This window comes from Berghia stephanieae, chromosome 3 (genome assembly GCF_034508935.2).
Source record: "Berghia stephanieae isolate SIO BIC M18660-M18661 chromosome 3, UCSD_Bste_1.3, whole genome shotgun sequence".
NCBI lineage: Eukaryota > Metazoa > Mollusca > Gastropoda > Nudibranchia > Aeolidiidae > Berghia > Berghia stephanieae.
The window spans coordinates 94286261-94313508 of NC_088362.1; the positions used below are offsets into that span (position 1 = coordinate 94286261).

The 27248-nt window shown below is 39.0% G+C and overlaps 1 protein-coding gene across 2 annotated transcripts in view; it reads left to right on the plus strand.

Annotated features, from left to right (window-relative positions):
• LOC144968878 (uncharacterized) overlaps window positions 1-27248 on the plus strand; it is a 139823-nt gene that overhangs the window by 67150 nt on the left and 45425 nt on the right. For both annotated transcript variants that reach the window (XR_013644679.1, XM_078907693.1), the window contains exons 14-17: window positions 1-62; window positions 8524-8643; window positions 13077-13205; window positions 18295-18414. The exon at window positions 1-62 is cut by the window's left edge and continues 58 nt beyond it. Coding sequence is in view for 1 of the 2 variants with exons in the window: in XM_078907693.1 (XP_078763819.1) it covers window positions 1-62; window positions 8524-8643; window positions 13077-13205; window positions 18295-18414 (431 nt within the window). In the remaining variant the exon portion in view is untranslated. The remainder of the gene's footprint in view (window positions 63-8523; window positions 8644-13076; window positions 13206-18294; window positions 18415-27248) is intronic.

The following is a 27248-nucleotide window of genomic DNA, read 5'->3' on the forward strand; positions in this document are numbered from 1 at the left end:
TATTGATGGCCGTTGTCATTGCAGTATTGACACATTCCACAATAACGGATTGTGTATTCCTAGTAAGTGCCTTTTTACAATTTTAATGGAAATCGTGCATGGGCAAGTGGGCGAAACCCTCTTCCCCCTGGGGGAGTTTTTGCGACATTATTTTTTTTTCTGAAACAGCAATATTTCTTGAGTATTAATCCGGGTATTGTTACCGTTATTTCAAGTGTCATTTACAAGAGTTACGGCCCTTGAAAGGTAATTGGGTGCAAATTTTTGTGCAATTCGTTTTTGTGCATAAAATGATTGTTTATCACCTTAAAATTGCTTAACATAGAATCAATAGTGTAATTTTATTGTAATTTCTCATTTTTTGTTTTTGCCTCATATCATACAATATTTTACAAAGCTATAAAACGTTTTTAAATCTTTGATAGCCATTTTCTCTATAATTTGAAAAAAAAATCTATTACAGTTTACTTGCTTCCCTTCAGGAGGAATTTTGTACTAGCACAATTCAAGCATGCTTCAAGGACATATAATAATATTAATCTGGGTGTTACTGTTTTTTCAAGTGTCATTTACGTGAGTTATGGCCGTAGAAATGTCATTGGGTGCAATTTTCGGTGAATTCATTTTTGCGCATATAAATGATTGTTTATCATCCTAAAATTGCTTCAAATACAATCAATAGTGGAATTTTATTGTAATTTCTCATCTTTTGCCTCATACCACACAATATTTAACAAAGCTATATAAGGTTTTTAAATCTTTGATAGCCATTTTCTCTATAATATGAAAAAAATATATTACAGTGCTTTTGCTTCCCTTCAGTGAGAAATAAACAAGAGGAATTTTGTATTAGCACAATTCAGGCATGATTCATGGGCATATAACACATATTTCTGAAATTGTATCCTTGGTGTAAGCGTAATTTTGGGATTTTTAGACTTAAGGCTTTCATCAAAAACTCCAAACCCCCAAAATGAAAATGAAACCATCATGTCTTCAATTGTTGAATATATGCCTGTCAGCAAAGCTCCCATCACTGAAGCAGCCACAGTACACAAGGTACTACAACTATCTTTGGAGCTTGGTCAGCCATATACATTTGTACCATTTGACCTTGCTGTAGCAAAGAAAGTTTACGATATTGTCTGGCAAAACCCGCAGCTTTACAAAACAGTCATTATTCACCTGGGTGTCTTTCACACCATAATGCCATATCTTGGTGCCCTGGGAAAGCTCCAAAGTGGATCTGGTTTTGAAGTAATTGTGACTGAAGCAAGGATATGTTTACATGGTTCTATGGATAGGGTTATGAGTGGAAAGAACTACAGCAGGGCTATGCGAGTGCATGTGTATGCTTTGGAGGCTCTAGAGAGGCTTCTGCTTGCAAAATTTGAGCAGGACACGGATTCAAAACTAAGTAATAACCTCATGTCTTACATAAATGAATTCACCGACGGAATTTCAAACAATACAGCTAATCAAATTCTCCAATCAAATGTGTATGCTGAGTTATTTTCCCAGTATGAAGCTTTCAAAGAGAGTTTCCGCTCATGAAAGTACGGATAAACTGTACAGTACTGGATCCAATACACGGACAGAGTTTGGCTTCTCCTCCAGTTTCTGCGAGCCACAAAGACTAACAACTTTCTTCTTCATCTATCTTGTTTGAAAGAACTGTGCCCACTGCTTTTTACCATGAATCACCACAATTATGCCAAGTATCTCAGTGTATATTTTGTGTCACTAGCCAACCTGATTCATTCCCACCCAGGGGCAGAAGAAATGTTACAGGCTTTAGTGTCTCCAGATCAAGGACGCCTGCTGGAAGAATAGGAGTTGACATGACCATTGGATCGTGTTTTGTTGTTGTTCTTTGACGCAAACCCTTTGATTTTGGAGACTTTCGTTCACTCTCAACTCTCCGAGCCGATAGATTCAGTTTTTAAAAGTTTTTACTCACAAAGATGTGTACTTTCTCAGTCTAAGCTTGTGAAGTCCTGCCTCAGCAAATGACTAAAACTTGACCAAACTTACTCCGAAGGTGCCGTGATTTTAGTCCCGGACTTGCTTGGTCAGCTCACACGAATCCGACTCTTTCAAGTCATTGACTAAAGTCAGAGATAGTCAGAGACTAAGCGCTAGTCTGCGTTCATGAAAACAGCCCCTGTTTTTGTTGTTGTTGATTTAATTCTCTCTAATAGTCAGGGTTAGCTCAAGGACCAACGGTTTGTTTTGGGAATGGGGGGGGGGGGGGGGCATAGTAAAGGTCTTAGTTTTTGTTTTTCCTGGGCTAATTAAAGGTACTAGGTTTTATATTTTCTTTAAGAGGTAGTTAAATGAATACTTCAGTTTTTGCCCTTAGCTCGAGAGATGTGCGGAAAGCCGGGACCTTCACTTGATGGTAATATAAGACAAAGTCAGAATTAAATTCAAATAGATTTGTTTGGAAAATAAAGATAAAAATAGAGATTTTCTTTCCAATTATGATTATGCCAAAAGATTCCTTTTGCTGGGACAGTTAACTGTCTATTCTGCAAAGCCAGATTGAATTATAGTAGTACACATTGACTCGCATGTCTCCAAGAAGAATGACATTAAGGCTAAGGCTCAAGCCTCGCTAGGTGCATTGTTGAGTCCTTGGTGAAGGTTCTTTACTCACATTCTCTCGATGTATTCCTGGCCTTGTCTCTGTCGGAAAGAAATTGTATTATCGCCTAACAGGTGTCATGTCACGTTCTACATGTGGTGTTGCTGTAGGCCAGGGACCCCTTGTAAAGCGCTTTGAGCACGTTTAGTGGATAGTGTGGTATATAAAAGCTCAATTATTTATTGTTATTTATCAAAATTACCACCACCACCGCATAGCTACCGCCACCACCACATCATCATCACTTCTGCAGCCACTACCTTGTCATCACCATCACCACCACGAGCACCACTACTACAACTCCTCAACCAATTCTTTATCTCTACCACAAGTACTGCAACCACCACCACCACCACCACATGATCATCATAATCATCATGATCATCATCATCATTACCACTACTAATGCAACCATCACCACAACCACCACCACCACCACCACCACCACATCATCATCATCATCATTTCTGAAGCTACTACCATGTCATCACCACCACCACCACGACCACCACTACTATAACTCCTCCACCAATTCTTTATTACTACCACCAGTACTGCGACACCACCACATCATCATGATCATCATCATCAACATCATGCTCATCATCATTCATCATCATCATTACCACTACTACTGCAATCACAACCACCCCCACCACCACCACCATCATCATCATCATCATCATCATCATCATCATCATCATCATCATCGTCATCATCATCATCATCATTTTCATCATCATCACTACCAATACTACTACAGCCACCACCACAACCACCACATCATCATCATGACTATCACCACCACCACCACCACATCACCATCATCATATCTACCACCACTAATGCAACTACCACATCATCATCATTACCATCACTATCACCACTTCCGCAACAACCACCTCATCAACATCATCATCATCATCACTACCACCACTACTACACTACCACATCCGCCACCACCACATCATTATTATCCTCACATTCATCCATATCCTCATCATCATCATCATCATCATCATCATCATCATCATCATCATCATCATCATCATCATCATCATCATCATCACTACAACCACTACTAGATATGAAGTGAATAGAAAAGTGCCAGAAGACAATAGAGAATAAAAATTTTTTCGCGGCGGTGGTGGGGTTTGAACCTGCGACCTTATTGGTACGACAACTCCGCCTGGCAGGTGAGAGCGTGGCTCTACCGTGTGAGCTATCCACGAACACAAAAATATTCGTTTCAAACTCAAAGTCATTACTAGATCCCTCTCTCACCCACTTCTTGAGACCGCCGATTCGTTCGTACACCACCATCGCGAATAATTTTGACCAGCAGTTAAGCTTAATAGCCAATATTCTCAACACAAACATATAACATAGAAACGATTGAGACATTGAGTATGCTCCGGTGTATGGGGTGAATTTTTAATTCAGAAAAGTGAGTGGAGCAGGCACTTATGTTGGTAACAACAAGATATGAAGTGAATAGAAAAGTGCCAGAAGACAATAGAGAATAAAAATTTTTTCGCGGCGGTGGTGGGGTTTGAACCTGCGACCTTATTGGTACGACAACTCCGCCTGGCAGGTGAGAGCGTGGCTCTACCGTGTGAGCTATCCACGAACACAAAAATATTCGTTTCAAACTCAAAGTCATTACTAGATCCCTCTCTCACCCACTTCTTGAGACCGCCGATTCGTTCGTACACCACCATCGCGAATAATTTTGACCAGCAGTTAAGCTTAATAGCCAATATTCTCAACACAAACATATAACATAGAAACGATTGAGACATTGAGTATGCTCCGGTGTATGGGGTGAATTTTTAATTCAGAAAAGTGAGTGGAGCAGGCACTTATGTTGGTAACAACAAGATATGAAGTGAATAGAAAAGTGCCAGAAGACAATAGAGAATAAAAATTTTTTCTCTATTGTCTTCTGGCACTTTTCTATTCACTTCATATCTTGTTGTTACCAACATAAGTGCCTGCTCCACTCACTTTTCTGAATTAAAAATTCACCCCATACACCGGAGCATACTCAATGTCTCAATCGTTTCTATGTTATATGTTTGTGTTGAGAATATTGGCTATTAAGCTTAACTGCTGGTCAAAATTATTCGCGATGGTGGTGTACGAACGAATCGGCGGTCTCAAGAAGTGGGTGAGAGAGGGATCTAGTAATGACTTTGAGTTTGAAACGAATATTTTTGTGTTCGTGGATAGCTCACACGGTAGAGCCACGCTCTCACCTGCCAGGCGGAGTTGTCGTACCAATAAGGTCGCAGGTTCAAACCCACCACCGCCGCGAAAAAATTTTTATTCTCTATTGTCTTCTGGCACTTTTCTATTCACTTCATATCTTGTTGTTACCAACATAAGTGCCTGCTCCACTCACTTTTCTGAATTAAAAATTCACCCCATACACCGGAGCATACTCAATGTCTCAATCGTTTCTATGTTATATGTTTGTGTTGAGAATATTGGCTATTAAGCTTAACTGCTGGTCAAAATTATTCGCGATGGTGGTGTACGAACGAATCGGCGGTCTCAAGAAGTGGGTGAGAGAGGGATCTAGTAATGACTTTGAGTTTGAAACGAATATTTTTGTGTTCGTGGATAGCTCACACGGTAGAGCCACGCTCTCACCTGCCAGGCGGAGTTGTCGTACCAATAAGGTCGCAGTTCAAACCCCACCACCGCCGCAAAAAATTTTTATTCTCTATTGTCTTCTGGCACTTTTCTATTCACTTCATATCTTGTTGTTACCAACATAAGTGCCTGCTCCACTCACTTTTCTGAATTAAAAATTCACCCCATACACCGGAGCATACTCAATGTCTCAATCGTTTCTATGTTATATGTTTGTGTTGAGAATATTGGCTATTAAGCTTAACTGCTGGTCAAAATTATTCGCGATGGTGGTGTACGAACGAATCGGCGGTCTCAAGAAGTGGGTGAGAGAGGGATCTAGTAATGACTTTGAGTTTGAAACGAATATTTTTGTGTTCGTGGATAGCTCACACGGTAGAGCCACGCTCTCACCTGCCAGGCGGAGTTGTCGTACCAATAAGGTCGCAGGTTCAAACCCCACCACCGCCGCGAAAAAATTTTTATTCTCTATTGTCTTCTGGCACTTTTCTATTCACTTCATATCTTGTTGTTACCAACATAAGTGCCTGCTCCACTCACTTTTCTGAATTAAAAATTCACCCCATACACCGGAGCATACTCAATGTCTCAATCGTTTCTATGTTATATGTTTGTGTTGAGAATATTGGCTATTAAGCTTAACTGCTGGTCAAAATTATTCGCGATGGTGGTGTACGAACGAATCGGCGGTCTCAAGAAGTGGGTGAGAGAGGGATCTAGTAATGACTTTGAGTTTGAAACGAATATTTTTGTGTTCGTGGATAGCTCACACGGTAGAGCCACGCTCTCACCTGCCAGGCGGAGTTGTCGTACCAATAAGGTCGCAGGTTCAAACCCCACCACCGCCGCGAAAAAATTTTTATTCTCTATTGTCTTCTGGCACTTTTCTATTCACTTCATATCTTGTTGTTACCAACATAAGTGCCTGCTCCACTCACTTTTCTGAATTAAAAATTCACCCCATACACCGGAGCATACTCAATGTCTCAATCGTTTCTATGTTATATGTTTGTGTTGAGAATATTGGCTATTAAGCTTAACTGCTGGTCAAAATTATTCGCGATGGTGGTGTACGAACGAATCGGCGGTCTCAAGAAGTGGGTGAGAGAGGGATCTAGTAATGACTTTGAGTTTGAAACGAATATTTTTGTGTTCGTGGATAGCTCACACGGTAGAGCCACGCTCTCACCTGCCAGGCGGAGTTGTCGTACCAATAAGGTCGCAGGTTCAAACCCCACCACCGCCGCGAAAAAATTTTTATTCTCTATTGTCTTCTGGCACTTTTCTATTCACTTCATATCTTGTTGTTACCAACATAAGTGCCTGCTCCACTCACTTTTCTGAATTAAAAATACAACCACTACTACAACAAACCATCACACCATCATCAATACCACCACTGTTGCAACCGCCACATCATCATCATCATCGTCGTCGTTGTCGTCGTCGTCTTCGTCGTCATCATTATCATCTCTACCCCTACTACTCCAATCGCCAGCAATGCATAATCAGCACATCCCTTTCTCCACTTCATCTACACAACTTACTATTTATAACACACCTGAAATCCTTTTTAAAAATTTGATAGTCTTCATTCCTTTCGTGGAGTTTATTGATCAAGATTGGGGTCTGGGAAAGGTCTGGAATTGTTTTCTGCTGAATGTGCGGGAACCTGGTATAAGATTATAGCAAAAAAAGGCATCCATGCTAATAGCTTGCCAGGCATAGTAAAGAGATCACAGAGGAACCATCATTTCTCATCACAGATACTTGATACTCGTTACTGCTCAAGTAAGAATGCTAATGTTTGTGAACTCCCTCACCGATTTTATTGTAGCCAATGTTTTGGGAACATTGTTTCTTTTCATTCAATGATCATGCAGAACAGTCGTTGACTTCATGACAAGAAAAGGTCGGGGTGATATGATATAAGTATACAAGATATTGATTGGGATCAATCCATCACACCATCATCACCTCCACCACTGTTGTAACCGCCACATCATCACCATCGTCTTCGTCGTCGTCGTCGTCGTCTTCATCACTGGACATTTTGTGAAAATGTTGTCAGAAAATCTACCCAGACATGAGACACGGGAAAACAGTAGAAAGCTTTGTCCAAAAAGAAAATGATATATATTAGAAAGTATACTTTTATTGAGAGTTCCTCAGCTGTAGAAAAGTTTGCCTGATGAAATCGCATGCGTAAAAGTTTTAATTCGTTCAAAACTAGATGTCCCAAATACTGGAAGCAGCAAGAAATAGTACTATATGACTGCAGACAAATCATCAACACTGGCCATATCTGGCTTGATAAAGAAGATGTGGAATCCAGCAAAGAGGATTTTTGAGAATATGAGCTGAAAAAAAGGAATTCATTGCTTAGTTTTTTTAAAGTAAGTAAGTAAGTAAGTAAGTAAGTAAGTAAGACATTGCACTGCCCAGCCACTGATGCCAGTAATCTCATCCCTCCAATTGTAAAGAATAAACCTTTGCCTGCAAGACCAGGTCTCTTTCAAATCATAATTTTTCCTGTTATAGAATGAAGGTGATGCCAATCAGCTCATTGTTATTGTTTTAGACTTCCAGAGAGGTGATTCGCTCTCATTAAAATCTTTTCAAGAGAATGGTCGTATATGATTTGATGACAAACAGAAAACCATACTGAAATTCAATAAAGTGAAGGAAGTTTAAGCCGGTGCCAAATTGATAATAATTATACTAAAGACATTGACAATTAATGTAGTACTTAATCTGTGAAAATTTCTCAAGAATCACTTATATTATTTATAGGGCTCATTTATTATTTGTCCTTGTGACTACCATAATGTTATTCGATGCTTTACAAGAGAGGATCGTAATAGTCTTGATTGTTATGAAATAAATAATGATGAATTAGAACATTCCAACAGTTATGTTGTAGATAGTGATAGTAGTAATTAAGGTTATGATATTTAAAATTATCATAACGATGAGGATGATGATGATGATGATGATGATGATGATGATGATGATGAAGACGATGGTGATGATGATGATGATGATGATGATGATGATGATGGTGATGATGTGATGATGATGATGATGGTGGTGGTGGTGGTAATGATGAAGGTGATGATGATGGTGGTTGCAGTGTTGGCAGAGATGATTGTTATGATGTTATTAATTAATGATGAATGAGACGCCAACCTCTCTTTTTAATTTTCTTAACTTTCTAGAGAAAGACCACGGACAACCATGCCTTAACACCTATGAGTGCAGTGAACCTATGCTTTGTAGTTCGGGACATTGTAATTGTTCTAGTAATGAATATCACGATCAAGGGACATGTGTGACAAGTAAGTAAAGAAATAAACAACCGTACACAATATTTATGGGATATTTTCCATTTTATCACAATAACCAACTCAATTTACAGAAAAGGCGAAATAGAACCAAATCCTATTCATTCAGTAAAGTTAATTGTTAAGCATTGCTGTTGTATGTACTTTGATCCATATTGACTTTTGAAGTTTCTTGAGGTTAGCGAAAGAGAAAAAGAGAACATGATTAAACAAAAAAGAAGAATAAATCGAATTTCTACTCTGAGTACTTTTTTATACTATATTTTATTCACATTACTATTTATTGGTGAGCCCAATATGATGTATGTCGAAGCAGTCCGTCTTAAATTGCCAACTTTCTGGACGATATGTCTTGCAGCATGATTTGCTCAAAGTGAGGCCCAGGCTGCATTAAGATTCTACTATGTGGATTATTTTAAGTAGGCTGTGTCCTAGGTTTACCAATTTCTAAATTATGTGGAATCTCGCTTAGCATACTGATTGTCATGCAGCACTATTGGCATACTCTAAAAAGGCAGCAGGGCAATAGCATGGTACTACAGACCAGTACATTGGATCTGTATACTATTCAATTTAATGGAAACACAGGAGAGACATGATCATTAAACAACTGGGGTCTGATTCATGGAGCGGGACTATGGTAGTCTCAGACTATAGCAAAGTCTGAGACTTTGTAATCTCAGACTTTGGGAAGTCCGAGACTACGGAAAGTAATCTATTCATGGAGTCAGACTTCGTCCCTGACTATCAAGTCTCTGACTACAGGGTTGCCAGATTATTTTTCAACAAAATGCCAGGAGAAGACTCAAAAAATGCCAAAACACTCAAAAAAATGCCAAAGTCTGTTGACTCCCACCCCCTCTAAGAAAACTACTCACTTTTGATAGACAATTTACTATCATATCCTGGTGGCTTGCGTGTTTTCTTTTCTTTTTTTTTCTTTTTTTTTAAATTATACTAAATTTCCCGTTGGGGTAATTTTTTACCTACTGACTACTAAGTGGAGTGCTAAACCACTACACCACGGTCGAGAAAAGGTGTCATTTGAAGTATAATATACAAGAAAAGAAAATGCCAAATGAAAATGCCAAATGCCAAATGATTTTTCTAATGCCAAACGGTTTTCAAAAATGCCAGATTTTTGGAATCTGGCATTTAAAATGCCAAACTGGCAACCCTGTCTGACTACGCTAGCGAAGTCCCAGACTACAGAGGTCAATCTATTTTTAACTGAGGATTCATCGGAAACGTATCGCAAAACGTCATAGAAATGTGTTACTTTTCCAGCTGCGCATGCGTCATATGAAGTAACAAAGAAATCATATCTATTTCTTCTTCGTGTTTGTTTTGATCGTTTTATTATTTTTTTTTTTGGCCCCACCAATAAAAATAGTGTGAGACAAGTATAGGGGTGTAAAAATTGTTTGAGAATGTGTGTGTGTGTGTAATTTTTTTTAGTAAATATAAGTAACGATGGTACTTATCCACTGTGTAGCGTTGTTCTAAGTAGAGAGCGGTGGGCGCTGCCTGAAGCATGGGGTCCCGAAAATACTAACGAAAGAATAATGATGGTGAGGAATCGGTGGGAACAAAACTGACAATGGGCGTTTCGGGTACAAACCCTTCGTCGGCACAACAACAAAAAAACAACAAATAAAATGAAATGCAGTATAAATTGGATCGTCTGTACTCAACGATGGTTGGAGTGTGAACGAATCGTTAGCGTGGTGTGATAGAAATGATTGAGTGTAACCATATGATAAACACAGCACAAGATGTTCTGGACGATTAAATAAAATGTCCGACAAGCAAGGAACAATTAATATGGTATGCACAGACTTCCAAAAAACATCTGATAATGTGGAACAAAACTCCCTTATGTTAAAAATTGAGGCCTTGAAAACGATGGAGATATTTTTAATAGATTGAAAAAATCTTATATTCTAGACACCATGGCCCGTTTTCATAAACGCGGACGGGCTTTGTCTCTGACTACCTATGACTTTAGTCAACGACTTGAAAAAATCGAATTTCATGTGAGCTGACTAAGCAAGTCCTAGACTAAAATCATGGCTCCTTCAGACTAAGTTTGGCCAAGTTTTAGTTATTTGCTGAGGCAGGACTTCACAAGCTTAGACTGAGACTATTACTAGGATACATCATAGAATCAACGAGATAGCAACTATTTTTAGATGAGAGAGCTACGATTCGGAAGGAAAATACGTTGTTACGAATGCCATAGGTAAAAAGTGTCCTGTTGCTATTGACACTGGCTTAAAAGAACTATGAGATAAGTGCAAATCGTCCAAAGTACACATTTTTGTGAGTAAAAACTAAAAATAAATTGAATCTAATCGGCTCGTGACTTGCGCGTGAACGAGAATCCGAAATAGAAGGGTTTGCGTCAAAGAACAACCAAAAAAAGAAATGACTAGAAAGTATTGTGGAGACAAAAGTTATTCTGCTGGCATTGTAACTGATTGAAATAATGTGATTCATCATAACACATACTTCCTCTTTTGTATGTTTGTTTATTTATTTGGTTCAATTTGTTTGGGTTTCAATGAAACTTTCATTGACCTAAATATAGAATTGACAGTCGACCATTGACATCATTGTAGTCTATTTGATTCATCATGGCAAAAGTAAGTTAAAATATGAAAAAGAACAAAATATAATCTCCACTGAATGTGTTGCTAATTTTCGCTTTGGAAATATTTTTCGTTGAAAGTATGAAGGCGGGTATTTTACCTGCTATTGTGTACTTGAGAACGTGATGTTATAAGCAAAAACAGCCGATTTAGTCACCGTCCGTCCAACGCCCACTTCTAGGCAAGTAGCTAGTAAGAGACTAGACAGCGTTCATGAAATCTGATTTTTTAGTCACTTGCTCCACTTAGGCTTAAGTCATTAGTAAATTACTAAATCTAGTCTGCGTTCATGAAAACAGGCCCAGATGGTTGTTGTAAATGGGACAGAGTAAATAATGCCCTTCTTACAAGCAATATATCTCAAAGAGGGAGACCAGAAACACTCATTCATTTTACAGATTTATGAAGCTTCCAGATACAGCAGCTAATCCAGTTAATTTATTCACCACAGTCACAAAACGTTTTTACTCAATGGTAGTACAATCTACCCAAATGGCTCTATGACTAGTCTTCAAATTGTTTACTCATATCTTATCCATAAAATTCATTTTTTATTTAAATAGGATTAAAAAAGACAGACGATGCAATAAAGAATTCCACTTTAGAAAATGGAGAAAGAATGAATCACCTTGATTGAAAGAGATACAGAAAAAGACCTTTTGTCATTACCGTTGATCATTTACAGTTAAAAAATCAAATCCTCCAGATTACATAAAAAACAAGCAGAGTTGTCAGAATAATTAGATGATCTTATGACTTTTTATTAGAAGAGCTCTGGTTCTACCTTTTTAAAGGCATTGACAAACCCATCCTTGAGTATGGTATGCCAACCCCAATACAACTAGCTCTGACAAGAAATTGAGAATGTCCAAAGAATAACCTCAAAATTTCTATCTCTGGATGACAAAACCTGTCCTCAGAAACTAGCTCTTCTCAAACTACCAAGTTTTAAGCACAAGCCATGAGGGGTCATGATCGTTGTCTATACTTGTAACATTCCAGCACCCTCTAAAGAACAACCAGAGGACACAGTTTGAAATGACAAAAGTTGTAACTCTGGGCAAATCTTAGGGGTATTTTTTTTCTTTCTTTAAGTTCAATCAATAAATAGAATAGTTTGCCAGATGACTTTATCACGACTCCTTCAGTCAACTCTGCGTTCTGGAAAGGCCAGCATAATACATGTGACCTCAAAATGATATTATGTTGGAGTGATTTAAATAATAAAAAATGAGTTTATTGTCACAAATATACGATTGGTTGTTTTCATACTTTTTGAGGACGAATATAATTAATGTGTGATTTGGGTAAAATATTTATTTTTTGAGATAATGAATATAAATTCTTAAAATGACAACAATTTACATTTCTTTTTTTTGTTGGTTATTCTAACTTTCAAATTGTTTATTAGCATCTGCATCACCCCTTCATCATACTGTTTGGGGTGAGGGTCACATATACACTATCCAACTGTGTCTATAGGGTTGGATTGTATGTGTATGTGATTTAATTGGAGTAATTATGTATATTTATTCATTGGTGTTTTTGTATGTGCAATGGTGAACAGGCAACAAATTGCACCAACCGAATTAAAACAAGTACAATTACAAGAAAAAGTTTTAAAATAACATTCTTTAAGTTTTGATAATATATTAACTTTTTTCTACTTTCATTTACTTGCTACCAAATTTATAAAGTTTATCTGACGTTTGTTTTGTTTTTTTTATTTGTTTTGGGTTGTCCTTTGATATCGAATTTTTAAAATCTTTCATCCAGGAAAGTCAAAGGATGAACTTTGTTCTTCTCCTGCAATTCCCGGCGAATGTATTAATATTCTATTGTGTATCAACGGAAAATGTGACTGCGAAAGTTCCAAATATTACTATGGATCAAAATGTGTTGCAAGTAAGTTTTTAAAAAAAAATCTTTCCATTTTTTGTATTCTCCATGTCACATGTTAACCCCACAATTTTCTTATCATATGTTTATGAATCATGACCTCAAGCATATCTTGTGAAAGACAAAACAAGACTTTATAATAGTGAAGAAACTATTTCTTTGAATCGAGAATCACAAAGGTTATCAAAAATAAATTAAGAAATGTGAAAACTTTTTAAAGTGCATTAACACGAATTTATGATATTCATTGGAGTTCCCAGCTCTTCATTTATTCTCCTAGCAGGACCGAAATTTCTGTTTTATACTATGCAAATTGTCTGCTATATATCCTTCCTGTACAAGCCCTCAAGCCCTCTTACACAATCCCAATGCTACCTATATTCGGGTATTTCAATCAAGTGGGGTAATTAGATGTAAAATTCCTTATAGAGCGCTGGGATCAGATTTGTACAATCATTATCACCCATCCATAATGTTTACATTACATGATATCAAGGGTTTTTGATCCGTTGATACTGATATTTGACCCAACCCCTCAAAATAGTACTATGTTGGGATAAGCCAGATGCAAAAAATGGATTTGAAAGGTAAAATGATCAGAAATGTCAAATTGAAGTTTTTGAGAAGTTGAGAAATTATTATTCACTTTTATAATTTAAACATAAAAACTCAACCAAAGTGTCATAATTTTACAATAAATTCAATTTTTAGAAATAAAAATCTTATATAATTCTATGTTGTTGTGATGCGTAACATAAATATGATTTTCAATGTATTTCGATATGCGTGTAACGATCTAGCCAATGGCAACTAACATTTTCTTTAAAGCTATCGCAACCTTATTTACTTATCTCTATAATTTAAATACAGTGTAGACAATGAAAGCTTAGGTCATACCCCCTGTGCATTGCATCAATCCATGCCTTGCTACTCGCCATTTTTTGTATTCTACATGTCACATGATTACCCCACAATTTTCTTATCAACTGTTTATGAATCATGACCTCAAGCATATCTTGTGAAATACAAAACAAGACTTTATAATAGTGAAGAACCTTGTTCTTTGAATTGAGAATCACAAAGGTTATCAAACATAAATGAAGACATGTGAAACATTTCTTGACATTTGGTCGGGGTGCTTGAGGCATATCAGGGGCAAAGGAGTAATTCTTGTTGACCATCACCAGAATATCCCGGCTTTCGAGCGAGAACCTTGAACGGCCTGTCCTGATATGTGATGGAATGGAGATCCAACCCAGTGCCCGAATGGCACTACTACAACATAATGATCAATTCCAGAACACGTTCTCAATGGCGAAGCAGTCGGTTGCCTAACCAAATACTACTGCGATTGTGTCGCCAATGTTGTTGTTGCGGTCGAGAAATCAACGAACGTTTCAACTCAACTTTAGCTGAAAATGCGATATCGAGGTCAGCGACCGGACAAACATACTGTCCTTCAGGAAGGTTAACTGTGAGGAATTCAGTTCCTATATCGAGTAGGTCTGCCCTGCTATTCTTCCAAAGTCCGAGAACATAACCAAATTTAAAAGGATAAGAGTGATTACCGCTCCATTCCATGGGGCAAACGGAAATTTTACACCCCCTGTTGACGGAAGAGTCAGAAAAGCTGTATAAGGAATACCAGCAGACCCAGTCTCAGGACGTAGCCGATAGACTACTTCTGTCTCTGGCACAAGGAAGGAAGCAACAGTGGCAGGAGACCGTGGAAAGTCTTGATGCAGTGGCTGGTGCACCCGTAAACTGAACGTCCTCGTTGGGGATCAGCTTCTCCCATATGAGCCGAACCCAAAATGCCTCAGGGTGACGCTGGACCTCTGCCTTAGCTATTGTGTGCATCTCAAAGGAGTTGCCCATAATATAGAGAAACACAACAGTCTTCTGAGGAAGCTGGCGGGATCAACATGGGCGCTAATCAATTGCTCCTGAGGACATCTGCCTTGGCACTATGCTATTCCACCGCGTTCGATGTGGGGTAGAAGCAAGAACGTTAAGAAGGCAGAGGTGAAACTTCTCAAGTCAGTGCTTGCGGAACGCTGGTACAAAAGCCTATAGCATGGGGCCCGATTATGGCAGCAATCCAGCTTTCTGATTTCCAGCGGGAGACGATTACAAACAATTGGCTTTATAAGCTCAAGAGAGAGGGAATGGGGATACCCCTCTCAAGTGCATAATGGATGGTGCCCCTGTTTCGTGCTGAAATAAGTCCCGACAACCCTTGTGCGTAGTTTTCCTGACTTTGGACAGAGCTGCATATACGAGATGGAAGTCCGTTTGGACTAATTTAGTCTCTCGAATTGGCGGGGACATCGACTTCTCGAAACTGGGGGAGAAATTTGCCAGGCTTTTCCAACAGCAAGAAAAGAATTAGGTGGCAGCCAGTCGGCTTCTATCGAGAACCTGCTTAACAGCACGCTCACTACATCAATGGGGACTTGCCACCTGTCCAACCAACATGTACCCTTTGTATTACGAACCTGAAACCCCAGATCATTTAGTTGAACGGTGCATTGTGACGAAGCTTCCGGGCGGGTTTGCGACGGTGCATCAGAGAGGTACTTAGTTTGCATCTTTGGTCGATTGTCATAACATAGTAGTGTGAGCACCATTAGAACTGCTGCCGTTAGCGATGTGACGAACAGAAAAGCAGCAGGGGTAGATGGCATATGTCCCAATATGATGATGCATGTAGGTGGCTAGCAGAGGCAATGTCTGACTCCCTTGCAAAAGGAAAGCTTCCACAAAGGTGGACGCATGCTGAGATAGTTGTCATCCGGAAATCAGGGAAACCGGCGGAGGTTGACAGTTACAGACCCACATCACTTCTGAGCTGATTGTACAAACTTTTGGAGGGTGTTCTATTTTACGGATGGGGGCCGGTCCTACTCGCTGCCTGCCACACGAGTGGGCAGGTTTGAGAGAAGGGAGGTGCCCTATAGAGCATATTGAAGTATAGTTTGAAAGGAATAATCAAACTAGTGCTGATTTATTATTTATAGACCTATCAATGGCGTACAATACAGTCTCATGCGATGGGTTAATGCTCAAACTTGTAAAGATCATTAGGTGCAAAAAGAGCTTGAAGTTGTTCTCTTCAATCTTGGGGGGGGGGGGGGGGGGAGACAATGTCACGTCGCGCTGGGAGACACTACAATTAAAGTCAGGAAGCTGAGGAATGAAGTCCCTCGGGGATCTGGCACCAATGTTGTTTAATGTCTACATAAGCGACATCCCAAACATAGCCTTCCTAAGGCTAAGATACACAGACTGGGCGCGTCTTACTCAAAGTAAGGTGTGGACCTGTCTTGAGAGCGTAATCAGTGAAGATGTTATCAGACTGAAATTCTACTTTGACAAGTGGTACCTGAAGATGAACACTTCAATAACCGTGGCCACAGCATTCCTACTATGCAATAGCTGGCATACCCGTAAACTGGTTATTCTTGTCGGGGACCAGCTTCTCCAATATGAGTCGAATCTGAAGAACCTGGGGGTTAAGCTGGACTGCAGCCTCACCTATCGGGTCCGTATCAACGGAGTTGCCCAGAAGATAGAGAAACACAACTATCTTCTGAAGAAGCTGGCGGGAAAACCTTGGGGTGCTAATCAAGCGCTTCTGAGGACTTTCGCTCTGACACTATGCTACTCCACTGCGGAGTATCGCTCCAGTGTTGGGGTAGAAGCAAGAACATTGAGAAGGTAGATGTAACTCTTCGCAAATTCATGTATACAGTGTCTGGAACTCTGGCAACAACACATAGAGAATGGCATCATTCCAGCCACCCAATACCCGGTGGGAGACTTTTACAAACAACTGGTTTTATAAGATCAAAAAGAGAGGGAATGGGAATACCACTCTCAAATGCATAATTGATGGTGCCCCTGTTTCGAGCCGAAATGAGTCCCAGCAACCTTTGTATTTAGCTTCCTTGACTTCGGACAGAGCTGCCCATACCAGATGGAAGTCGGTTTTGACGAATTCATTCCCTCAAGGGGACAGGGGCATTGACCCCTCGAAACTGGGGAAGAAGTTGCCAGGCTTTTCCACCAGCAAGAGGAGACATTGAATGGCAGCAAACCAACTCCGGTCGTGAACCTGCCTTTATCAGCGGGGACTTGTCATCTGTCCAATATGTGCCCATTTTGATCAAGAGCCCGAAACCACAGAGCATCTACCTGAGCATTGCGTTGTGACAAAGCTTCCAGGCTGGTTCGCGACCTAACACGATTGTGGTGATTTTGCATCCTGAATATATTATCATAACATAGTAGTGTGACACCATTAGAAGCTGCTGCCTTGCGACTGATATAATTATATGGGTGACTACATCAAGACTATTATCTTTTTAACAAAAAATATTTGTTTTCCAATGTCTAGTTTCATTTTCACTCAAACCAATTTTAATGAACTCAATAAAGAAGAAAATTAAATAATCACGATGAAAGATCTTTTAAATTTGCAGATTCTCAAGTATGGAACAGCCTGCCCAAGGACATTAGATTTTTAGACTTAAAATATTCTCTTAAAAACACTTTAAAACGTACCTTTTAAACTAATATTATAAGATTAAAGGTTTGATAATTAGAAATAAAGAAATGTTGTGACATAATTATATTTTTATACCCCCTATATATGTATTGGTTTTAATCAATCACAACTAATAATTCAACTTTTTATACAATTTATATCTATTTATGTCCCTGTTATGTGTGACACATTTTTCATTGTATTTTTATAATATATATATTTACTTGACTTGCATATATGTATAGACCTGTCGCTAACATTTGTATGTCATATTTTCATGTTCTTATTCTCGCGATTTTATTGTATAGCACATAGAGCCCTCCAATGGGAATATGCGCTATATAAGCGCAATTTATTATTTATTTAAAAATGAATATGGCAGTGGCTTAATGGTTTGTTAATAAGAGCATACAAGAATCAAGCCAACACTGCTCGTACCATTAAAGTTTGTCACCACCATCATCATACATTGCCATGAAGATAAATAATCAATATAATGTCAACATTTTCCTTCTTATCAAAATAATGAATGAATTGTATTTTCAGAGAAAAACTATTACAGTATTTGCCTTGACCCTGTGGAATGTAAAAATCCTTACACGTGTTTCCAAAGTCGTTGCCAGTGTAGCACCACAACATATTATAGTAATGGACAATGTTTACCGAGTAAGTGTCTCCAATAAATATATATTGAATTTAAGGTGGACTTGATGGATAATGCCAAATTACATGTATTAGATTATGTTTTAGCTCAACAAATTTGAATTCAATAGTGAAGGTAATACTTTTTTGACAGATAATCACAGGAGAGCAGAACTTCATCTGTTCATAATACTGTGTCCAAGTTGGTCCAGCTTCCTTAAATTGATCTGTGCAGCTATTATTCTGATGGCATTTCTCTTTTTGAAGAAGACCTCAAGGTTTGGACTTGAGACTGACACTGAGCCCTGATTTGTTTTTACAATTATTTTAAAATTCACAAAAAATGTTTGTATACCTGTACTCCCATTTCATTAAAAATTTGAAACTAATTTCTTAGATACATAGCATACCGTAATTTATCCGAATAAACACATGCCTAGTTAATACACAACCATTCAGATTTCCAACCACCATTTTTTATGACGGCCTTTCGTGATAATCATTTTATCCTTTGCTTTAAATCAGTCTACTCAGCGTTTAGAATTTAACGTTTTGGACATGGTTATGAATGATATTGGCTACGCAGTCCAAGGACGTTTGCCGTGAATTGTGCGGTAGTCACCTTTATGACTTTGGTTCGAATTGTGTAAATACTGGTAAAAGCATGAAGTTTTGCAGAATGAAACTCGTATAATAAAGAATGATTGTTGAACCACTCTGAGAGAGTATCTGATTAAACACAAGGGCACTCTAAAAATCGGAATAATTGTGCTATAAATCAGAATCTCATCTCATCTCATGTAGTTCCATATCTGAAGCAGACGTCGGAGGTCATCTTCCGCCAAGCTGATCTATCTCTTGCCAATTCTATTAAAGCAGCGCCACCTTTCTCAGCTTCATCTGTCCAAGTTCTTATCCCTTTCAAATACGTTATTCTTTGTCTTCCTCTTATTCTTTTTCCATTCATCTTTCCAGTCAAGGCGAGTATTTCCAAACCAGGGTGGCGGATAATGTGTCCTAAAAATTCCATTTGGCGTTTGATGATTTTTGTTATCAGTGATCTTTTTCTGTTTGCCATTTCTAAAATTTCTTCATTTCTTTTCCTTTCCATCCATGACACCCTCATCATTCTTCTGTAAAACCACATTTCCACTGCCTCCAGTCTTTTAACCATGGTCTTGTTTATGGTCCAGCTCTCACAACCATATAGCAGCACAGACAGTACATAGCAATCCAGGACTTTGATTTTTGTTTTCATGCTAATATTCCTGTTTTTCATAATTGTATGTAGCTGGTTGAATGCATTCTTCGCCATACCTATTCTTTTCTTTATTTCACAATCTGATTTTCCATTGGATGTTACATTGAAGCCTAAATATTTGAAACATTCAACTTGTTGTATTGTTTGTCCTCTGCTTGTTATTACACAGGCTGGTGGGTTATTATTTTTAGATACCGTCATACATTCTGTTTTAGATATATTCAGTTCCAGTCCCATATTTTCACTACTCCTGACTACAACATCCAGTAATTCTTGTAGTTCATGTTCAGATTCTGCCAGTAGAACCGTATCATCTGCATACCTCAGATTTGTTACATTCTTTCCTCCAATACACACCCCCTTCTTATGTTCGATATCTCTTAATATCATTTCACTATAGAGGTTGAATAAATCTGGAGACAAGACACACCCCTGCCTAACTCCTCTTCTAATAGGTGTAAAACTGCTTAGTTTTTTGAAGATAATTTTACTAAGAATAAGAAATAAAATACGACCTGAAATTGGGGAGATGCAATTTGGTTTTGTTGAGGACAAGGGTACCAGAAATGGAATATTCACATTATCAATGCTGATGGAAAGATGTATTGAAGTAAATAAAGATCTGTATATGTGTTTCATCGACTATTCAAAAGCCTTTGATAAAGTACAACACGAAAAACTATTCAAAATTCTATCATCCTTGGACATTGATGGTAAAGATTTAAGAATATAAATCAGAATAGGCAACTAAATTAAAGTGAACACGGTATTTTATACACTACTGATCGCTGTGTCTTGCGAATCGTACACACGACTTCATTGTTGTCACAAATCTCTTCTTGATCAGTGATTTTTGTTTAAGCTTAAGGAATTAATCGATTTTCATGAAAAATGAACTTACTGAGGTAGAATGATGTGAAATATCTTCCATTCAAATGACATACTTTTGCTGTTATGAGTTCATCAACCCCAATTTTCCACTTTACTTACAAATAACATTAACAAGCTGAGATGGCCAAATTTATATTTAGAGACGGCCAAATACGACAGCCTTGCACAAAAGTACTTTTTGTGCCGCTTTATTTCCGATATATTATATTATACACGTGGAATAAAAAGACACTGTGATTATTTAACATTTTAAACATGCTTTACCTTAGTAATAACAATGCCGCCTCTAACCCGTTTTATTACTTTGGCAGACAATATACTCAATCTATGTCTGCAACTGATACAATAATTAAATTATGGTATGGATTATTGTCCAATGACAGGCAAGGCACTCCATCATGAAAGGTGTACTAGGACTTCCGAAGTGAATAAAATGTCGGAAGAAAAATATGAAATAAGACGATTTTACCCATTTTTTTTCTAATAGGTAATGACAATCTCATAGATTGAAAACTCGTGCTGACCAACATAATAATTTTTCAGAGTTTGTCACAGTGACAAAACAAATTTTCACTGAAATAATTGATTGAACTAAATGCGTCAAATGCCTAAGTGATAGGCATTTGGGGTGCCCTGCCAAAAGTAAACAAGGTACTGTTTAGGATTACAAAACAATTGAAGCAACAAAAGATGAATTTTAAAAAGGCCATTAGAAATGGAAGATTCGGTCACTGGAGACTTGTTAAGACTTGTAAACATTAAATGACAATGCTGAAATTACCAATAACACGTTATACTGAATTAAAGGTACATGCTTTAACACATTAAAAAGGTGTGGTAATCATGTGGCATAATTTAGGAATTTGTATTTCCTTACCACCGGGTAATTAATATGTCAACATATTATCGCACCAACTTTGTTTCTTCTAAATTTGAAACGGAATGACTTGTTTGTCCGATTTCACTTAAGAAACAAGAGACAGTGACAATCCTTCTTCCACGACGGACAGGATAGTTTTCATGGCATGTGGTATGTCTCTCTTACAGTGTACCACCAAAGAGAATCATTTTCCTATTCTCCTTAAAACAAGATGAGGTTAAACAGTTGCCTCATGCATTTTTGGACGTTACGTAATTTCCCCAGACACTTATGTTGGTAACAACAAGATATGAAGTGAATAGAAAAGTGCCAGAAGACAATAGAGAATAAAAATTATTCGCGGCGGTGGTGGGGTTTGAACCTGCGACCTTATTGGTACGACAACTCCGCCTGGCAGGTGAGAGCGTGGCTCTACCGTGTGAGCTATCCACGAACACAAAATATTCGTTTCAAACCCAAAGTCATTACTAGATCCCTCTCTCACCCACTTCTTGAGACCGCCGATTCGTTCGTACACCACCATCGCGAATAATTTTGACCAGCAGTTAAGCTTAATAGCCAATATTCTCAACACAAACATATAACATAGAAACGATTGAGACATTGAGTATGCTCCGGTGTATGGGGTGAATTTTTAATTCAGAAAAGTGAGTGGAGCAGGCACTTATGTTGGTAACAACAAGATATGAAGTGAATAGAAAAGTGCCAGAAGACAATAGAGAATAAAAATTATTCGCGGCGGTGGTGGGGTTTGAACCTGCGACCTTATTGGTACGACAACTCCGCCTGGCAGGTGAGAGCGTGGCTCTACCGTGTGAGCTATCCACGAACACAAAATATTCGTTTCAAACCCAAAGTCATTACTAGATCCCTCTCTCACCCACTTCTTGAGACCGCCGATTCGTTCGTACACCACCATCGCGAATAATTTTGACCAGCAGTTAAGCTTAATAGCCAATATTCTCAACACAAACATATAACATAGAAACGATTGAGACATTGAGTATGCTCCGGTGTATGGGGTGAATTTTTAATTCAGAAAAGTGAGTGGAGCAGGCACTTATGTTGGTAACAACAAGATATGAAGTGAATAGAAAAGTGCCAGAAGACAATAGAGACTAAAAATTATTCGCGGCGGTGGTGGGGTTTGAACCTGCGACCTTATTGGTACGACAACTCCGCCTGGCAGGTGAGAGCGTGGCTCTACCGTGTGAGCTATCCACGAACACAAAATATTCGTTTCAAACCCAAAGTCATTACTAGATCCCTCTCTCACCCACTTCTTGAGACCGCCGATTCGTTCGTACACCACCATCGCGAATAATTTTGACCAGCAGTTAAGCTTAATAGCCAATATTCTCAACACAAACATATAACATAGAAACGATTGAGACATTGAGTATGCTCCGGTGTATGGGGTGAATTTTTAATTCAGAAAAGTGAGTGGAGCAGGCACTTATGTTGGTAACAACAAGATATGAAGTGAATAGAAAAGTGCCAGAAGACAATAGAGAATAAAAATTATTCGCGGCGGTGGTGGGGTTTGAACCTGCGACCTTATTGGTACGACAACTCCGCCTGGCAGGTGAGAGCGTGGCTCTACCGTGTGAGCTATCCACGAACACAAAATATTCGTTTCAAACCCAAAGTCATTACTAGATCCCTCTCTCACCCACTTCTTGAGACCGCCGATTCGTTCGTACACCACCATCGCGAATAATTTTGACCAGCAGTTAAGCTTAATAGCCAATATTCTCAACACAAACATATAACATAGAAACGATTGAGACATTGAGTATGCTCCGGTGTATGGGGTGAATTTTTAATTCAGAAAAGTGAGTGGAGCAGGCACTTATGTTGGTAACAACAAGATATGAAGTGAATAGAAAAGTGCCAGAAGACAATAGAGAATAAAAATTATTCGCGGCGGTGGTGGGGTTTGAACCTGCGACCTTATTGGTACGACAACTCCGCCTGGCAGGTGAGAGCGTGGCTCTACCGTGTGAGCTATCCACGAACACAAAATATTCGTTTCAAACCCAAAGTCATTACTAGATCCCTCTCTCACCCACTTCTTGAGACCGCCGATTCGTTCGTACACCACCATCGCGAATAATTTTGACCAGCAGTTAAGCTTAATAGCCAATATTCTCAACACAAACATATAACATAGAAACGATTGAGACATTGAGTATGCTCCGGTGTATGGGGTGAATTTTTAATTCAGAAAAGTGAGTGGAGCAGGCACTTATGTTGGTAACAACAAGATATGAAGTGAATAGAAAAGTGCCAGAAGACAATAGAGAATAAAAATTATTCGCGGCGGTGGTGGGGTTTGAACCTGCGACCTTATTGGTACGACAACTCCGCCTGGCAGGTGAGAGCGTGGCTCTACCGTGTGAGCTATCCACGAACACAAAATATTCGTTTCAAACCCAAAGTCATTACTAGATCCCTCTCTCACCCACTTCTTGAGACCGCCGATTCGTTCGTACACCACCATCGCGAATAATTTTGACCAGCAGTTAAGCTTAATAGCCAATATTCTCAACACAAACATATAACATAGAAACGATTGAGACATTGAGTATGCTCCGGTGTATGGGGTGAATTTTTAATTCAGAAAAGTGAGTGGAGCAGGCACTTATGTTGGTAACAACATCGTTTCTATGTTATATGTTTGTGTTGAGAATATTGGCTATTAAGCTTAACTGCTGGTCAAAATTATTCGCGATGGTGGTGTACGAACGAATCGGCGGTCTCAAGAAGTGGGTGAGAGAGGGATCTAGTAATGTTTGGGTTTGAAACGAATATTTGTGTTCGGGATAGCTCACACGTGTAGAGCCACGCTCTCACCTGCCACTTGAGTACCAAGCGCAGTTCAAACCACCACCCCGCGAATAATTTTATCCTAGTTGAGCTTTCGCACTTTTCTATACACTATAAATGATTCGTTGTAGCAACATGAAGTCTGCTCCTCACTTTTCTGAATTTTAAATTCAACCCATACACGGAGCATACTCAATGGTCTCAATCGTTTCTATGTTATATGTTTGTGTTGAGAATATTGGCTATTAAGCTTAACTGCTGGTCAAAATTATTCGCGATGGTGGTGTACGAACGAATCGGCGGTCTCAAGAAGTGGGTGAGAGAGGGATCTAGTAATGACTTTGGGTTTGAAACGAATATTTTGTGTTCGTGGATAGCTCACACGGTAGAGCCACGCTCTCACCTGCCAGGCGGAGTTGTCGTACCAATAAGGTCGCAGGTTCAAACCCCACCACCGCCGCGAATAATTTTTATTCTCTATTGTCTTCTGGCACTTTTCTATTCACTTCATATCTTGTTGTTACCAACATAAGTGCCTGCTCCACTCACTTTTCTGAATTAAAAATTCACCCCATACACCGGAGCATACTCAATGTCTCAATCGTTTCTATGTTATATGTTTGTGTTGAGAATATTGGCTATTAAGCTTAACTGCTGGTCAAAATTATTCGCGATGGTGGTGTACGAACGAATCGGCGGTCTCAAGAAGTGGGTGAGAGAGGGTTCGTACAATGACTTTGGGTTTGAAAACGAATATTTTTTTCGGGATAGCTCAACGTAGAGCCACGCTCTCACTGCAGGAGTGTCGTACATAAGTCGCAGTTCTAACCACCACCGCCGCGAATAATTTTTATTCTCTATTGTCTTCTGGCACTTTTCTATTCACTTCATATCTTGTTGTAATTTCCCCAGTACCGTGATAGAGCATCAGTTGCCCAACCTGTTGCTAGCTGATTCCATCAGCTTTGAATCAAAATCCCTTGAACTCATTTTTAATTTGGTCATCATCATAGCTTGTCGCTCCAACACCGAACTCACTCCACAGCATCTGTGGAGCAGACTCTTAGGTCATGGTCAGTGCAGCTGGGCCCATCCTGGCATTCTCTAAGGATGTGCTCCATCGTCTGCTCTGATCATCCACATGTGCACAAGCTAGTCTCAGCCAGCCCCACTTTTTCATGCTTCCAGCTGTTCTCCCAATTTTTGCCCGTGCTCTGTTCAGTGTTACCCATTCATTCCTGGAGAACTCAGTTCCGTAGGGCAGTTCGTGATTTGCATGATTGTCCCATTCCCTTCATGCGGAAAGTCTGTATAAAGCTGTATGGTCAGGGTTGATGCTTTCTTCCGTCATGAAGCTCTTTCTTCACTCCAGTCTACTTGTCGTTGGGTTGTGGTCATGGAGGGGGTGCCTTGGGTCCATTTCCTGTTTATATTTGTGGGCTTTGGAAGCAGTGGCTCTTCGAATGTGGGGAGGTGCAATGCCAGCCAGCCGATGGAGGACTGGAACTGCAGTCGGTGTCAAGTTAACAGTAATGACCCGGCAGGTGTTATGTAGCTCAGGGTCAATCTTTTTGGCATGGCAAGATCTTTCCCAGACTGGTGAGGCATATTCGGCTGATTATTAACAGAGGGCTAGTGCGGTTGTCCAGATTGTTTTTGGATCTGCTCCCTATGCAGTGTTTGCCAGTTTTCTTAGGAGGTTGTTTCTTGTGGTCATCTTTGCTTTTGTTTTCTTTGTGTGCTAAGAGAAGGACAGTTTGCGGTCTGAGGTGACACCGAGGTACACGGGGGAATGTGTTGTTCTCCAATATGTTCCAATTCCAGGAGATGTTCAGTTTTCTGTTGGCTTGGTGTTTTTTAAAATGGAAGGCACACATTTGAGTTTTTTAAATAATACTCGAAGAGTGTCCTCAGGGCATTTATTAATCTCTTCTCAATGGTCTTGAAATCAGAGGCCCAGGATGCAAGACACAGATCATCAGCATATAGAAACCTCCGGATGTGCTCAAATTGAGGTTGGCCGTTGGTATAAATGTTGAAAAGGATAGGTGCAAGTACCGATCCTTGAGGTTAGCTCAAAATATGCAGAACGACATGCAATCTGGATCCAACAATCCCACAATACCGTTTATTCAATGCCAGCTTGTGCATAAAAAATCCAATGTCAGCATGTTGCCACTTTTGTTAGACTACAACATAGCTACAGCCCACCATGTATGGATTCAAAAATACAATTCGCAGTATCAATCCTATACATGCACATGTGACAAAAGTTGACCAGTCGATACTTGAAATCGCAAAACACATTCTTGATGGGACTTGTCGAAAACTAACCCAAAAAAATCCATGCTTAGTTGCATATTATACCATTTTGACCAATCATTCATGGAACAAGTGGACAGTGAATTGAGTAGTGTCATTCACTGAAATAATATTGAATTTCTTTGAGTTAAGTGTTCTTTAGAGGAGATAATAATAATAAAAGATCTTTATTGTCCATGAATATGGCAATTTGTCATTTAGTTACACTTGTTATAACGTTATATGATAACTATAACATTGAACAGATATTTCACTCCTACGTATTCTCTCTCTCTCTCTCTTTCTCTCTCTCTCATTCTCTCTCTCTTCCTCTCTCTCTTTCACGCGTGCGATATACATAACATAAACATTTTCATTTCGTTTTCAATTTGTTACAATTGTAGCAATTCGACACCAAACACTATCATCATTATCAATTTGTCAATAAATCAAACATTAGATAAATTAATCAGTCAATTACTCAACGCATCAATCCTTGGTTTTGCTGTACCATATGATGGTTAAGATGAAGGCCTGCTTGCTTTCTTATTTTAAAAAATTGTTGAAAATTTTCTTTTCTTTTATATTGCTCATATTGGTATTTGTATTGAGTGAATGCATTATCTACCAGATTCAGTCCCTTGATTAGTGGGCAAAGATTATTACAAAGATCTGTCCACACCGAACTAGTAGTAT